Here is a 14893-nt window from a genome sequence, read left to right as displayed (position 1 = left end):
GACTCTGAAGTGAAATTTTGATGGCACAATTCATGACTGCGAATATTTTGTGAATTTCCAAGCGAAATGAGCAAAACAAAAACACAACAATAGGAGGTTAGAGTCACCGAGCTTGTATAATACACAGATATCCATAAATGCCTGTAGGATTTACAGGTTGGATCTGGGGGAATGGAGAGGGATCCCATTAAGGCTCACAAATGGGCTTCCATGCACATAACGCTCATCCATCAGCATTACACTCATTTGTTCTTGCTGCTGTGGTCATTAGTGAGCAACATTCATCTTTGTCATTTCTTAACAGCCTCTGGACTTTGAGACCAAGAAATCCTATACGCTGAAGGTGGAGGCGGCCAATGTCCACGTCGACCCACGTTTCAGCGGCAGGGGGCCCTTTAAAGACACGGCCACGGTCAAAATTGTCGTTGAGGATGCTGATGAGCCTCCTGTCTTCTCTTCACCCACTTATCTCCTCGAAGTTCATGAAAATGCAGCTCTGAACTCCGTGATTGGGCAAGTGACCGCACGTGACCCTGATATCACCTCCAGTCCTATAAGGTATATGTCTCTTACTGGCTATATCAGTTGACAAGCACGTCAGTATAAAATGCAATTACGTATGCATCCTATGTGGTTGCCTTAGGGACTAACCTCACATGACCAAAGAATTTTGGTCAATGCATATTGTGTTTGCGTATGCATGTGAACGTGGGTGCATGCATACATGTGTACACATGCACACACACACACACATTAACCCAGAGCTACATACAAAGCCCAAAGCCAGGGATATCAGGGTGAACACAACTCTTCCCGCATTCAGAGAGCTCAGTGAGAACGCAAAATTGCATCTGTTTTGTGGTGTATTTGGGTGGATCTTTTATATTATTTTGATTTTGCTTGTTTATACACTTCCTTTTTTTTTGTCCGAGCATTGCTGGGTTTTCTTCTTTCTCCTTTGACAGTTACAGTAAATTATATATGAGAATTTAGAGGCATGAGACCACTATCTCAACATATGAAGAAACCCCTATTTTATGTCTGTATTTGGTGTTTGGCTTTGAAATTACCTGAGCATTTCTGGTCGGTCAGCATATCTGGATTGGAGACTTTTAGATAAAATCTTTCTCTTCCATTTCAAAAATACCTTTTGTTTATACTTTCCCTGCTCAGAATTCTTTCCTGCGATGAGAAATGATCCTTTATTACAGTTTTTCTGCCTTTTTTTCAGAAATGAGACTCAACCCTATTTTATTCTGTTGAACTGCGTACAACTTTTCTCTTTTGCTAGTCACCCCAATGACAGTACAATGGTCAAGCTAAATAGCTTTTTTCCCCCCAAAGCACACTGCAAATCTATAACAGGTACACTGGTCTCTAAGGGTGAAGTGTTGGCTAATGATGTGTTTGAGTGTGGATTTCAAATATTGTCTTAGAAATGTTTCCTGTAAAAAAGAGACAGAAAACTTAATGGAGGAATACAGTTTTAGAGAATTGTCCAGTTACTCTGTAAGTTTGATGTCAGCTCATACCCAACGCGTTCACTTGAGTCACGGGCGTTCATGTCCTTCTAATTTCTTTGTTCAGAGAAATTCTAGACAAATAAGTTTGCTGGAAGTTTTATTAATTTATGGATTACATTCTCAACCCTCACAAGGGTGCTGAAATGATGAGGTTGGAGGGGAAACCCAGCAGAATAGCTAGTTAGCTAGTCATTGGCCCAAGTAACTTGAGTTTGGGCACAAAATAATTTTTTTTTCAAATCCAGAAAAGATATTTTTAACACAAACCATTTCTAAATTCAGGATAATATAGAGTGTATCTCATAAGGATACAAAAAAAAAATGTTTTCTTCAAAAGAGCCCAAACTCTAAGAAGGTAAAACCCAACCTGGGGATTTGAGGAATGGTCAGTTGTCCATTCTCAGTTCTAAAGGAATCCACCAAGCGATAGACATACGGAATGATCTGCATTTGGCTAGGAGACTTATAGGGCCAGATGTTGAATACAGCAGCAGGAGGTATCCAGAAAAATACATTCCCATGGGCAGCCATTTTCTGACTAAGTCGTGAAATGACTTCATCTTGAAATCCTGTTATAGCCCTAGCTAGTTTGCTTGGTGGATAGAGCGTCAGCCTGTGGACTGAGGGGTCATGGGTTCGATTCCAGTCAAGGGCACATACCTGGGTCCCTGGCTGTACCTCCAGTTGGGGGTGTGCAGGAGGCAGCCGACCAATGCAATGATTCTCACTTGTCATTGATGTTTCTATCACTCTCAACCCTCCCCCTTCCTCTCTGAAATCAATAATATATACAAATTATATATATAATATGTAATTATATATATAACATACATCATATAAAAATTATATATATAATATATAAATTATAAATTATATATAATATGTAATATTATAATTAATTATAATTAATATATATATAAATTATATATATAATATGTAATTTATAACAGGATTAAATATATATTAAATAATATATATTAAATATATATTTAATCCTGTTATAAATTAAGGGCAGTGATATGTTTTTGAATAAATGAATCTTCCCCATGTTCATGTCACTCCATTTCCTCTGGAAAAAAAAAAAATGAAAAGAAAATCCAACACAGAAGGGAGGAATGGCCACTCTCTGCACATCTCCAAGTGTAAGTGACAGCATGTGAAGGAAATAAGCAAGATTGGTCCAACTGAGAGGCCTGTCCTGGGGCCTGTTTGGCACTTGATTTGACAAGATTTCTGCTCTTGTTAGCAGGGAACACACAGGGAGCCCGGGACTAGGCCAAGCCAAGGGCCCTTCGGGGACGCGAGGAGTTCAAATATCAGGGCAATCAACTCCAAACATGAAATCCGAGGTCCCAGCAGGAACTGACTTCCTGCGCGGAGGCCTGTTCCTAATCAGCTAGCGAGGGGGTTGGAGGGATGTTTCGTACCATAGTGACAGTGAGCTCCAGTTGGCAGATCTGGGTACAAATCCAGGGTCATTGTCACCCCACAGGTTTTTGTACATTTGATAACCTGTTCCTTTACTGATGTTCAAATGGACAGTCACTGGTAACATTCCAGTTCACATGGCATCGAGTGATGGTTGTCATTGTAGTTGATTGTTCTTATTATTGTGTTGTTATTTTTTAAAATATTATTGTATTGATCTCTTCAGAGAGGAGAGAGATAGAAACATCAGTGATGAGAGAGAATTATTGATCGGCTGCCTCCTGCACGCCCCACACTGGGGATCAAGTTGGCAACCCGGGTGTGTGCCCTGACCGGGAGTCAAACCGTGACCTTCTGGTTCATAGGTGGACACTCAACCACTGAGACACACGGGCTGGGTTTTGTTGTTATTTTTATGATTGCCATGGTAGGAATGGCAGGCATAAAGAAGGCGTGAAGCTGCTTTGTAACAATTGCCCAACTTGAGAGCATTTTTGGGGGTGGGGGGGACAAATCAAAGGGAATTTGGGGGTGTGTTACCAGGAAGAGATGAACAGATAAAGTACCATTTGATGACATGGACGGATCTATCCTTCTGATAGATGTCAGGCAGGTGGCAGTTCCTTGACATCTGTGGTCCTTCCCAAGGAAGGGGCAGATGCTGTGACAAAGCATCTACAACAGGGCTGGGATGTGTTCTTCACAAGGCGAGCCCCACATGGTTCTGATTGGACATGGATTGGCTCCATGGGATAGACATGTGAGAATCACCAGCTGCATTTCTCAGCATCTGGTCTCATTTTTGTAGTTGCACCCCAACCCCCACCAACTGAGTCATGGAGAGAAGCTTTTCTTTTCCTCCCCTAATGCACAATCGGTTGATTTGAGTAGAAAATTAAATTTCCTGGCAAGCCAGAGCACTGCATAGCTCCTTATGAGCCTAGCAGACAGATTCAGAGACATTTAACCTTTTAAAAACAGAACTAGAGGCTGTGGGTATTCAGGGAATTACTGAGTAACAAAGAGCAAAGCATTTCTGTCTCTTTAGGGCTGTTGCATTTTATATACTGACAAGAACATATGCATCTTTTGGGGGAATGTATATGTGGCCATCTAGCAAGAAATAGGCATTTATTGTGTCATCTGCTGTGCTAAAACATGCAGTCATTTATTGGTTGGTCGACTCTCTGTCCAAAGACTCAGCAACTTTTTCAAGTACATTGTCAAGCATGAAATATTATGTATTTTGAAATCCTTATACTAAAACATATATATATATATATATATATACATATATATATACTTATATCTATCTATAGCTATATCTACATCTATCTCTATCTACATTTATATATCTATATCTATATCTTTTTTTTAATATATTTTATTGATTTTTTACAGAGAGGAAGGAGAGAGATAGAGAGCCAGAAACATCGATGAGAGAGAAACATCGATCAGCTGCCTCCTGCACATCTCCCACCGGGGATATGCCCGCAACCCAGGTACATGCCCCTGACCGGAATCGAACCCGGGACCCCTCAGTCCGCAGGCCGACGCTTTATCCACTGAGCCAAACCGGTTTCGGCATATATCTTTATCTATATCTATCTATAGCTACCTATCTCTATCTATACCTATCTCTCTATATAACTATCTCTCTATATACCTATCTCTATCTACATATACCTATCTCTATCTACATATACCTATCTCTATCTATATATCTATATCTATACTATGTCTATTTATCTATATCTACATCTATATCTCTCTATATCTATACCTGTATCTATATTGATACCTACATCTACATCACCTACTTCTGTATCTATGTCTATGTCTATCTCCATATACTCCCTTCCAGGGGAAAATAGCCAAATCCATGGTCTGACCATCTCCCTGCTAGGAACATTAAACATTTGTTGCTTTCTTCCATACCAGATGCTTCCTGGTAATATAGCCTGAGCTTCTGTAAACTATTTGAAAGATTACCTATTTTGAACTGAGACTAAGGTTTAAATCCTATCACTGGTTCCTCCCTGTCAGTCAGCTGGTCTCTGGAATTCTCTGAGACTCAGTTTCCTCAGCTGTGTATTGGAATAATATCATCTTCCTCACAGGGTTACTGAGATAATTAAGTGAAGCCATTCAATAAAATAGATGGTAGCAATTAGTATTACCAGTTAATAAAGGCACCATCAATGTCATATCATAAATGCAGATTGAAAACCTAGTACTTATTTTAGCAGAGATTCTTCTACTAAAGTTTGCTTAACAGACACAGAATTACCTGTTGTTGTTTTTTTAATAGTTATAGGCTAAGTAGTCTAACCTCATTTAATCTCATTTGCCCCTGCTACTGCTGTGAATTATCTCTAGTGAGTGCTTATTAATATGTGGCTGGGAGACGCTAAATATACTCATTTTATTCCCTAATACCTCTGTGAGATGACATGTATGCTCATTATCCTCATTTAACAGATGAAGAAACTGAGGATAAAAAGATTCACTTGCCCTAGCTGATCAGTGGATAGAGTGTCAGCCCAAGAACTGAAGGGTCCTAGGTTCAGTTCCGGTCAAGGACATGTACTTTGGTTGCAGGCTCGATCCCTGGCCCCAGTCGGGTCACAGATGGCAGGCAATGAATTGATATGTCTCTCTCACATCCATGTTTCTCTCTCTCTGTCTCTTCCCCTCCCTTCCACTCTCTCTCTAAAAATCAATGGGAAAAAATGTCCTCAGATGAGGATTAATTTAACAACAACAACAACAAAAGACTCAAGAGCCAAGTGCCGACGCATACCTGTGATGCATACCTGGGTTTTTCTGACAACACAGTGCCTGTCTTCAGTCCCTATGCCACACTCCCTTTCCCTGCGATCTCTGTGACTCCAACCATATCTCTGCATGTTGGGATGGCTTCGCAGGAACCACTTTTAATTGAAAGAATAAATTATTCATTCTCTAAATGGCCTCATTCAATCCCGGATGTATTCCTAGAAAGAAGGAAAGTGCACCAGGTCTGTGGAATGAATCAGTATGTAAGTGGACTGTTCTTTGCTCATCCTTCTGGTCCCTCAGTATAGGTTTGTTATGCTTGGCTATGAACTGCATCATAAATAGGAAGTAAAAGCAGAAACAATGTTATTGTTATTTAATGCATCAGACACACATTTCTATTATATACTAGAGGCCCGGTGCCTGGTGCATGAAACTTGTGCACTGGGGTGAGGTGTCCCCTCAGCCCAGCCTGCACCCTCTCATAGTTCAGGAGCCCTCGGGGGATGTCCAACTGAGAGCTTAGGCCTGCTCCCTGCAAGGAGTGGGCCTAAGCTGTCAATTGGACATCCTTAGCTCTGCAGCGGAGGCGGGAGAGGCTCCTGCCGCTGCCGCTGCACTTGCCAGCCGTGAGCCCAACTTCTGGCTGAGTGGTGCTCCCCCTGTGGGAGCACACTGACCACCAGGGGGCAGCTCCTGCATTGAGCGTCTTCCCCCTGGTGGTCAGTGCACGTCATAGCGCCCGGTCACTCTGCCGTTCAGTTGATTTGCATATTCGCCTTTTATTATATAGGATTATTTCTCACAAAAGATGTTATGATATGATTCCAATTTAATGAAGGAGGAAGCCTAGAAGGATACATTTTCTGTGCGTGGTGCTATAGCAGAGGGTGTGGGGCCAGGGTTCAGAACCAAATCCCGTTACCATTGACACCACTATGTCTCTGCATGTCTTCCTGGGTCCTGGCTTCTTGCATGAGATGTAGGATGATGGCAGCTGTCATTTACTGAGCCCATACTTTGTAACAGACACTCTGAAACAGCATTATATGCATCAGATTGTTTATATTGGAAGTAAACCTGCTAGCACAGTGTAGGCATTGACTCTAAGTCAACGCTTTCATACAAACCTTCTCTGGCTCATTTTTTCCTCTCAATACACTTTTAAGTGTGTATTTGGTGTTACCATGGCGGTGAGCTGGCATGAGACTGTTCTGCAGATACTTGCTTTGTATTTCTTTCAGAGCATTCACCTTGAGTATCTTTGTGAGCTGCTTAAATTAAAAGTGGGAATGATGGCCATTCGGCAGGCAGCGGAGGCAGACACATGATCGTGGTGGCCACAGTGCTCTGTTGTCCTAATTCCTCTCTTGAATTGAAGTGCCCACTCAGCACAAGAGCGTTGCTTCCCCACCCCCAACACCACCTACATTCTGGCCTTTTAATAGTTCACCTCAGTCACCAGGCTTGCCGCTAATGAGCTCTCTTCCTGAGAACACTCCTTCAAACCTGCTAAAAAACAATGCCCATGTGGAGGTATTTTACACTGTGGAGCACCTGGCATTCATTGGGAACGCAGGCAGTGTATTGATTGACTCTCTCCTCCATCTTAGAGTTGCTCCCCATTTTTGTAAGGACCTAGTTGTTTTCTTTGTGTGATGAGAACACTTAGAAATCAGTTGAGAGGGTCAATATCATGTACAGTGCACAACACAGTATGTTTAGCCGCAGACACAGTGGTGCATGGCACAGCTCCAGAGCAGACTCATCTTATATAACTGAAACTTCAAGCCACTGATTAGCAACCACCCATTCTGCCCTTCACCTGCCCCTGGCATCTGCCATTCTATTCTATCCTATCTAATAAAAGAGAAACATGGTAATTAGCCATACGTCCGCTACACTTCCCATTGGCTAATCAGGGCAATATGCAAATTAACTGCCAGCCAAGATGGCGGCCGGCAGCCAGGCAGCTTGAAGCGAACATGAGGCTTGCTTGCTTCAGTGACTGAAGATTCCAACATTCCCCACCTGACGCTGCTGGCCTCTGAGCTTGCAGTTTGAAACATTGTTACAAATATAGAAGCTAAACAAAACCCCAGAAACCTGCTTTCAGCAAGCTGGGATCTCAAAGCTGGAGTTGAAACAGTGTTTCAATTATAGAACCCAAACAAACCAGATACCTGCTTTCAGCAGTGGAGGCCTAAGAGCTGGAGCCAAGCCTCAGAACTAAAGCTGGCCCAGAATAAAAGAAAAAAAGAAAAAAAGGAGCAGTTGGGAGCTTCAGTCACCCGACAGCCTGAAAACAGCCCTCAGCCCCTCACCCAGACTGGCCAGGCACCCCAGTGGGGACCCCCACCCTGAAGGGGGTGTGACCAGCTGCACACAGCCATCATCCCCTCACCCAGGCTGGCCAGGCACCCAAGCGAGACCCCCACCCTGATCCAGGACACCCTTCAGGGCAAACCAGCCAGCCCCCACCCATGCACCAGGCCTCTATTCTATATAGTAAAAGGGTAATATGCCTCCCAGCACCGCGATCAGCGGAGCCGCGAGGCCTCCTGGCACCGGGATCAGCGTGACAGGGGGCAGCGCCCAAACCTCCTGATTGCCCTGCGGCTCTGTGTGTGACAGGGGGCGAGGCCACAACCTCCCTATCCGCCCTGCTCTGTTCGTGACAGGGGAAGGCACTCCAACCCCCTGATCAGCCCTGCTCTGTGCCTGATAGGGGGGAACTCCCCAACCCCCTGATCGCCCTGCGGCTCTGTGTGTGACAGGCTGCGGTGCCCCAACCCCCTGATTGGTCCTGCTCTGTGTGTGATAGAGGGCGGCACCACAACCTTCCCCCCCCCCCCCCACGGGTCCTGCTTTGTGTGTGATGGGGTAGAGCCATAACCTTCCCATCGGCCCTGCCCTGAGTGTGACAGTGGCGGCGCCCCAACCCCCTGATCGGCCCTGCTCTGCGGGTGATAGAGGGTGAAGCCCCAACCGCCCCCCACAGGCCCTGCTCTGTGTGTGACAGGGGGCGGTTCCCCAATTCCCCTATTGGCCCTACTCTGTAAGTAACAGGGGAGAGCTTCTCAACCCCCTGATCAGCCCTGCTCTTTGCGTGACGAAGTGGAGCTCCCCAACCCCCTGATGGGCCCTGCTCTGTGAGTGACAGGGGGCAGCACCCCAACCCCCTGATTGGCCCTGCTCTGTGTGTGACAGGGGGTGGCGCTGCAACCTCCCCATCGACCCTGCCTTGAGTGTGACGGGGGTGGTGCCCCAACCCCCCAATCAGCCCTACCCTGAGCGTGACTGAGGGTGGCATCGCAACCTCCCGATCCACCCTGCTCTGTGCATGACAGGGCGGCGCCCCAACTCCCCAATCGGCCCTGCTCTGAGCCCGACCAGGGGCTGCACCTAGGGATTGGGCCTGCCCTCTGCCACCCGGGAGTAGGCTAAGCCAGCAGGTCGTTATCTCCCGAGGGGTCCCAGACGGCAAGAGGGCACAGGCCAGGCTGAGGAACCTCCCCTCCCCCCCGGAATGCACAAATTTTTGTGCACCGGGCCTCTAGTCTATATAATAAAAGCCTAAGCGACCATTATGGCAGAACGACCAGAACAACCAGTCACTATGATACACACTGACCACCAAGGCAGACGCTCAATGCAGGAGCTGCCCCCTGGTGGTCAGTGCGCTCCCACAGGGGAGCGGCCATTCATACAGAAGCCGGGCTCACAGCTGGCGAATGCTGCAGCGGTGGCAGGAACCTCTCCCGCCTTTGCGGCTGGGCTAAGGAGCATTGAGCTGAGCGTAAGGAGCAAGGGATCCTGGAGTGCGAGAGGGATGTCTGACTGTCAGAGGGCACAGGTTGAGCTGAGGGACCCCCCCCCCCTCCAACCCAAGTGCACGAATTTCATGCACTGGGTCTCTACTTCTTCTATAACTTTGACTTCCCATAAGTGAAATCATGTGGGATTTGTCTTTTTGTGGCTGACTTCTTTTACTTAGCACATATTCTCCAGGTTCATCTCTGTTGTCACATACTATAGAATTTTCTTTTTCTAAGGCTGACTAATATTGTTTTATCTATAGAGCACCTATTCTTCACCCATTCATATTGATGGGCATTTAGATGTGGTTGTTCCCACATCTTGGCTATTGGAAATAGTGTTTTCATTAACATGGAAACTCTAATATCTCTTCGGGAATCCCAACTTGAATTCTTTTGTATAAAATTGTTTAGGATTGCTGGATCATATGGGAGTTCTATTATTTTTTTTTTTTTAGGAATTTCTGATCTTCTTTTCTGTAGCAACTATACCACTTTGCACTCCCACTAGCAGTGTAGAAGGGTTGAGTATGAGGAGCAAGCCAGTTTAAAACAATTAAAAATTGGTCATGTCGTTCCTGCATTGCACACTGTTAGCCAGATAAAAGTTTGATTGGCTCCCAATTCAAAATTACCAACTCTTCCCAGTCATTGTTTTGAAGAATTCTCTATACCTGCTAATTCAACTACCATTGATTAATTAATGAATTAATATAGCCATTTAGTTGCATATCTATTTCTTTATTCATTCACTGCATATGGGGATATATATATATATATTTCTTGTTTTAGTTGTATAAATAGTATCAGTAGAGCCCACATTTCCCAAGGGTATTTCTATAAAAACTGGGCCTCTGCCCTCAGGGACCTTATTCTCTACTATGGAGGCTGGCTGAATAGCCATGAGAAGCCCAAGCCCTTCCCATTTTATCAAACTAGCCTTTAATATATGCCATCTGAACATGAGGAATAAAACTAGATTCTAGAGCTGTGATGGCGAATCTTTGGAGCTCGGCGTGTCAGCATTTTGAAAAACCCTAACTTAACTCTGGTGCCGTGTCACATATAGAAATGTTTTGATATTTGCAACCATAGTAAAACAAAGATGTATATTTTTGATATTTATTTTATATATATATAAATGCCATTTAACAAAGAAAAATCAACCAAAAAAATGAGTTCACGTGTCACCTGACACGCATGTCATAGGTTCGCCATCACTGTTCTAAAGCTTTAGGTTCAAATGGAGGAAGAGATTTCCTAGTTTTTGTATTTTTCTAAATATATGTTTATTGAGAGAGAGAGAGAGAAATGTCAATGATGAGAGAGAATCATTGATGGGCTGCCTCCTACATGACCCCTTGTGGGGATCGAGCCCACAACCCTAGCATGTGCCCCAACCAGAATTGAACCATGACCTTCTGGTACATGGGTCAATGCTCAACCACTGAACCATGCCAGCCAGGCCTAGTTTCTTAATGAATTTCAATGGAAGCAAGTATAGCTCTCCAATTATCTTAAAGTGAAACTATATCACACAGAGGACCTAGAATTCATTTGGAGGATGGACTTTGTGTTTATAAACCTCCCCCCCCCCTTTTTTTTTATTCCCTCTCTCCCTCTCTCACTATAAAGAAGTGCTTTGGGTAGAAAAAGTCTCCCTTTTCTCCTCAGAGGAACAATAATGTGTGATGCAGGGACCTTTGAATTCTGGGACCAGCAGAACTCAAATAATATTATTTATTAAAGCAGTTAGAGCAACCAGTCGAGCAATTAGAGGCAAAAAGCTGAAAACTTGTAGATGGAATTTTTGATACTCAAAGTGCATGCGAGAAAATGTTAAAATGGTTTCTTTAGGCATAATAACAAAGGCTAGAATGAAATTAACCAGGGAGAAAGAAACAGTTGGAGTTCAGTGAAATATAATAACTGATTCATAACTAAGGGGTTTATTTCATTACATGTGGCTCTAAATAGCTTCTTCACTTGCAGTCGGCTCCAAATTGTATCTCCCTATAAATTTTCCATATAGAGGCTGCGAACCGATGTTTAGCAAAACATTTGTTATCATATACAAGTGCATTTATGCCTGTTACATTTGAAAAATGGATACACACTGCCTCTCTCCAAGGGGAGCGTGTCTCCCTAACTGCATTCTAAGGGACTCTACAGGGACTACCGACACCTGTGGCCAGATCCATGGCCACTCAAGTTTCTTTGCGGTAGGACCTCCCCGGGAAGGTGCACAGCGCTCTTTAAAAAGAAGAGAATGTAAACAGCACGGTGGTTTATCACTGAACTGTGTGCCGTGTTGCAGAGCATCTGAATCACGGGATATAAGGAGGGTCACTCAGGCTCCTGAACTGGTCTGTGTTCCAGATTCTAATGCATTGAGCATTGCAGATACCATGATGCTGATTCACATGTGTGTCATAGCTTATGCATCTTTTTAATACTCTGTGAGCCACACACACACACACACACACACACACACACATTTTGCTTCCCATAGGACCTACATAAGGGAAGGCCTATGACTTTAGTGAAAACTGTGGCTTTATTACAGTAAGCCAGGGCTCAGCCGACCATTGCCTGTGTGCCGAATCTGGCCTACCACATTGTTTTTAATCCTCACCCAAGGATGTTTTACCCAGTGATCTTTAGAGAGAGAGTAGAAGGGAGGAAGGAGGGAGCGAGAGGGAGAGACATCAATGTGAGAGAGACACATCAACTGCTTGCCTCCTGGATGTGCCCCAACCAGGACTGGGGATCGAACCTGCAACTGAGGTACGTGCCCTTGGCCAGGCATTGAACCCTTGACGCTTTCGGCCCATGGGCAAATGCTTTAACCACTGAGAAAAACTGGCCAGGGCTGATCTACCACATTTTTAAATAAAGTTTTATTGGAACACAGGCACCCTCATGATTTTATGTTCGACAACTGTGGAGTTGAATAATTATGACATAGAGAGTGTGCTCTGCAAAGTCTGAAATAATTACCTGCCAACTTCTACACTAGACGGGTAGGGGTTTGTATTTTTTATCAGAAATTTGAATAGTTGGCCCTCACATGATTGGGGATCTTATTCTGTCTCAGAAACTCACTAAATATAAGATCTTATATTATCTAGGGCCCAGACCTCCAACCCAGAACCCAGTCCTTCATCCGGGACCCAGACCTCCTTTCCAGGGCCCAGACTTCCATCTGGGGTCCAGACCTCCATCCCAGGGTCCAGACCTCCAACCCAGAATCCAGTCCTCTATCCAGGGTCCAGAAATCCATCTGGGACCCAAACCTCCATACTAGGGCCCAGACCACAAATATACATATATACTTATATGTATACACGCACACATATACATATGCATGTGTGTGTGTGTGTGTGTTTCTTAGAATTCTCTGTAGGTGCTGGGTCTTGACCTTCCCCACTCTCACCTTAGAGCCTTAGGACCTTCGTCCTCCTGGGTCCCATGACAGTGTGCCTGTGTGTTGTGTTTTGCCAGAAAAACCTGCCTTTCGTTAGTGTGTAGCTTTGGGAAAATCCCCATAACTACCCACAGGCTGTGACAGGACATCCTGTTCCCCTGCGTGGAGTGAGGAATTACTTTGCTTCCTGCGTGACTTTATTATAAAACCCTGTTTTTCTAGATCTCAGTGATGACACAGCACAGTGTGCTAGACTTGCGGCTGGTGGCTGCCTTAGCCAAACACTGGTCTCTGTATTTCAGTGTGTTGGCAAATTCTCCGGGTCCAGCAGCCTTCCTCTGTCTGAGAGCATGAGGGGGCCTGACAGAGAATCCCACTGGGAATAGACGTGCTGGAGGATGTTCAGCAAACTCCCCTGCGGCCTCTCATAGGGGAGGAGCTACTTAATGAAGGGAACCGACATAGCCTGTGGATCTGTACTCACGTTTATTTGCTGTGGTAGTACCGTGCCCTTCACATAGATCTCATTTTACACTTTATTACTTTAACTTCGTGAATTACATGGAGGATTCTTATTCCAGTTAATCAACTGTACTGTAGGTTGTTTTCCCTGGAGATGGATGGAGTTTGAAATACAAGGTGTTTGTCAGGGATCAGCACGTGTGACTGGAGGGGGACAGAAGCCGGATGGGCAGGGAGAGGCGTCCAATTGAAATGCAGTCCTACCCCTAACCCATTTGGCTCAGTGGATAGAGCGTCGGCCTGCGGACTGAAAGGTCCCAGGTTCGATTCCGGTCAAGGGCATGTACGTTAGTGGTGGGCACATCCCCAGTAGAAGGTGTTCAGGAGGCAGCTGATCGATGTTTCTCTCTCATCGATGTTTCTAACTCTCTGTCCCTCTCCCTTCCTCTCTGTAAAAAATCAATGAAATATATTTTTTAAAAAAAAGAAAATAAAGAAATGTAGTCCCAGCCGAGCCTTGGCCCAGCCCAGTGTGTCTCTCTCGAGTGAATATCGATGATCAGCGGAGTCCTGCATTGTGCCCCAATGATAGGGCCTTTATTTGTCTGCTTGCATAATGTTCAGTCCCCCTGGAATGAATGCTCTCTGTAAATGAGGCGGATTCCAGGGAGCAGATAGCTAGAGGCTGTCTGCTGACTGCTCCCCGCCCTGCTCTGACATCCTCCTTGAAGGGAGAGCTGTCTGCACAGCGGATCTCCTGTCGATCATGGCTAAGCACACTGAACCTCTTTGCCAGGGAAGTAATCTGACTGAATTCACACTGCTAGCCATCGAGCTCCCACGTCCACACTCTGGTGTCTTCCCGCAGGCAAATGCATATCTATCCTACAATTGGAGAGGCAGACACTGAAGTGGCTAATTGATTTAGCTGAAATGATATTTGTGCAGCATGGAAGACCTGGCTAGTAATGATCAAAGACTATCAAACTGGCCCTAGCTGGTTTGGTTCACAGGATAGAGCGGCAGCCTGTGGGATGCAGGGTCCTACTTCAATTCTGGTCAAGGGCACATGCCCAGGTTGTGGGCTTGATCCCCAGTGGAGGGCGTGCAGGAGGCAGTGGATCAATGATTCTCTCTCATCATTGATGTTTCTATCTCTCCCTCTCCCTTTCTCTCTGAAATCAAAATTTTTTTAAAAGACTATCAAACTGCATGGATTAATAAAACATTTAAAAATAAGTAATTTAGGGAGGCGAGCATAGCCTGAGAATCTTGCGAGAGAAACTATTTTGGACAAGTACTGATCTGGTGTTGAAAATTTGGGGTTTTTGTTGTTGTTTTTGCATTGATTGGAGAAATCTCTGCCCCCGCCCTAAAGGAAAACTTAACAGTGTTTGTATTCTGAGAGAGACAAAGATGCTTGCGTAGGCTGAGCTGTGTTATCTAACATTATTATA

General features: G+C 44.8%; 1 protein-coding gene across 1 annotated transcript in view; it reads left to right on the top strand.

Moving 5' to 3' along the window:
- Positions 1-14893, top strand: part of CDH8 (cadherin 8) — a 305905-nt gene that overhangs the window by 178958 nt on the left and 112054 nt on the right. Inside the window, exon 6 of the mRNA XM_081107592.1 lies at positions 305-558. Coding sequence (XP_080963718.1) covers positions 305-558 — 254 coding nt within the window. The remainder of the gene's footprint in view (positions 1-304; positions 559-14893) is intronic.

Source organism: Myotis nattereri (assembly GCF_964212035.1).
Source record: "Myotis nattereri genome assembly, chromosome: 15".
NCBI classification, from domain to species: domain Eukaryota; kingdom Metazoa; phylum Chordata; class Mammalia; order Chiroptera; family Vespertilionidae; genus Myotis; species Myotis nattereri.
The sequence above is the reverse complement of the archived record's forward strand: the minus strand, read 5'-3'. Positions and strand labels throughout refer to the sequence as shown.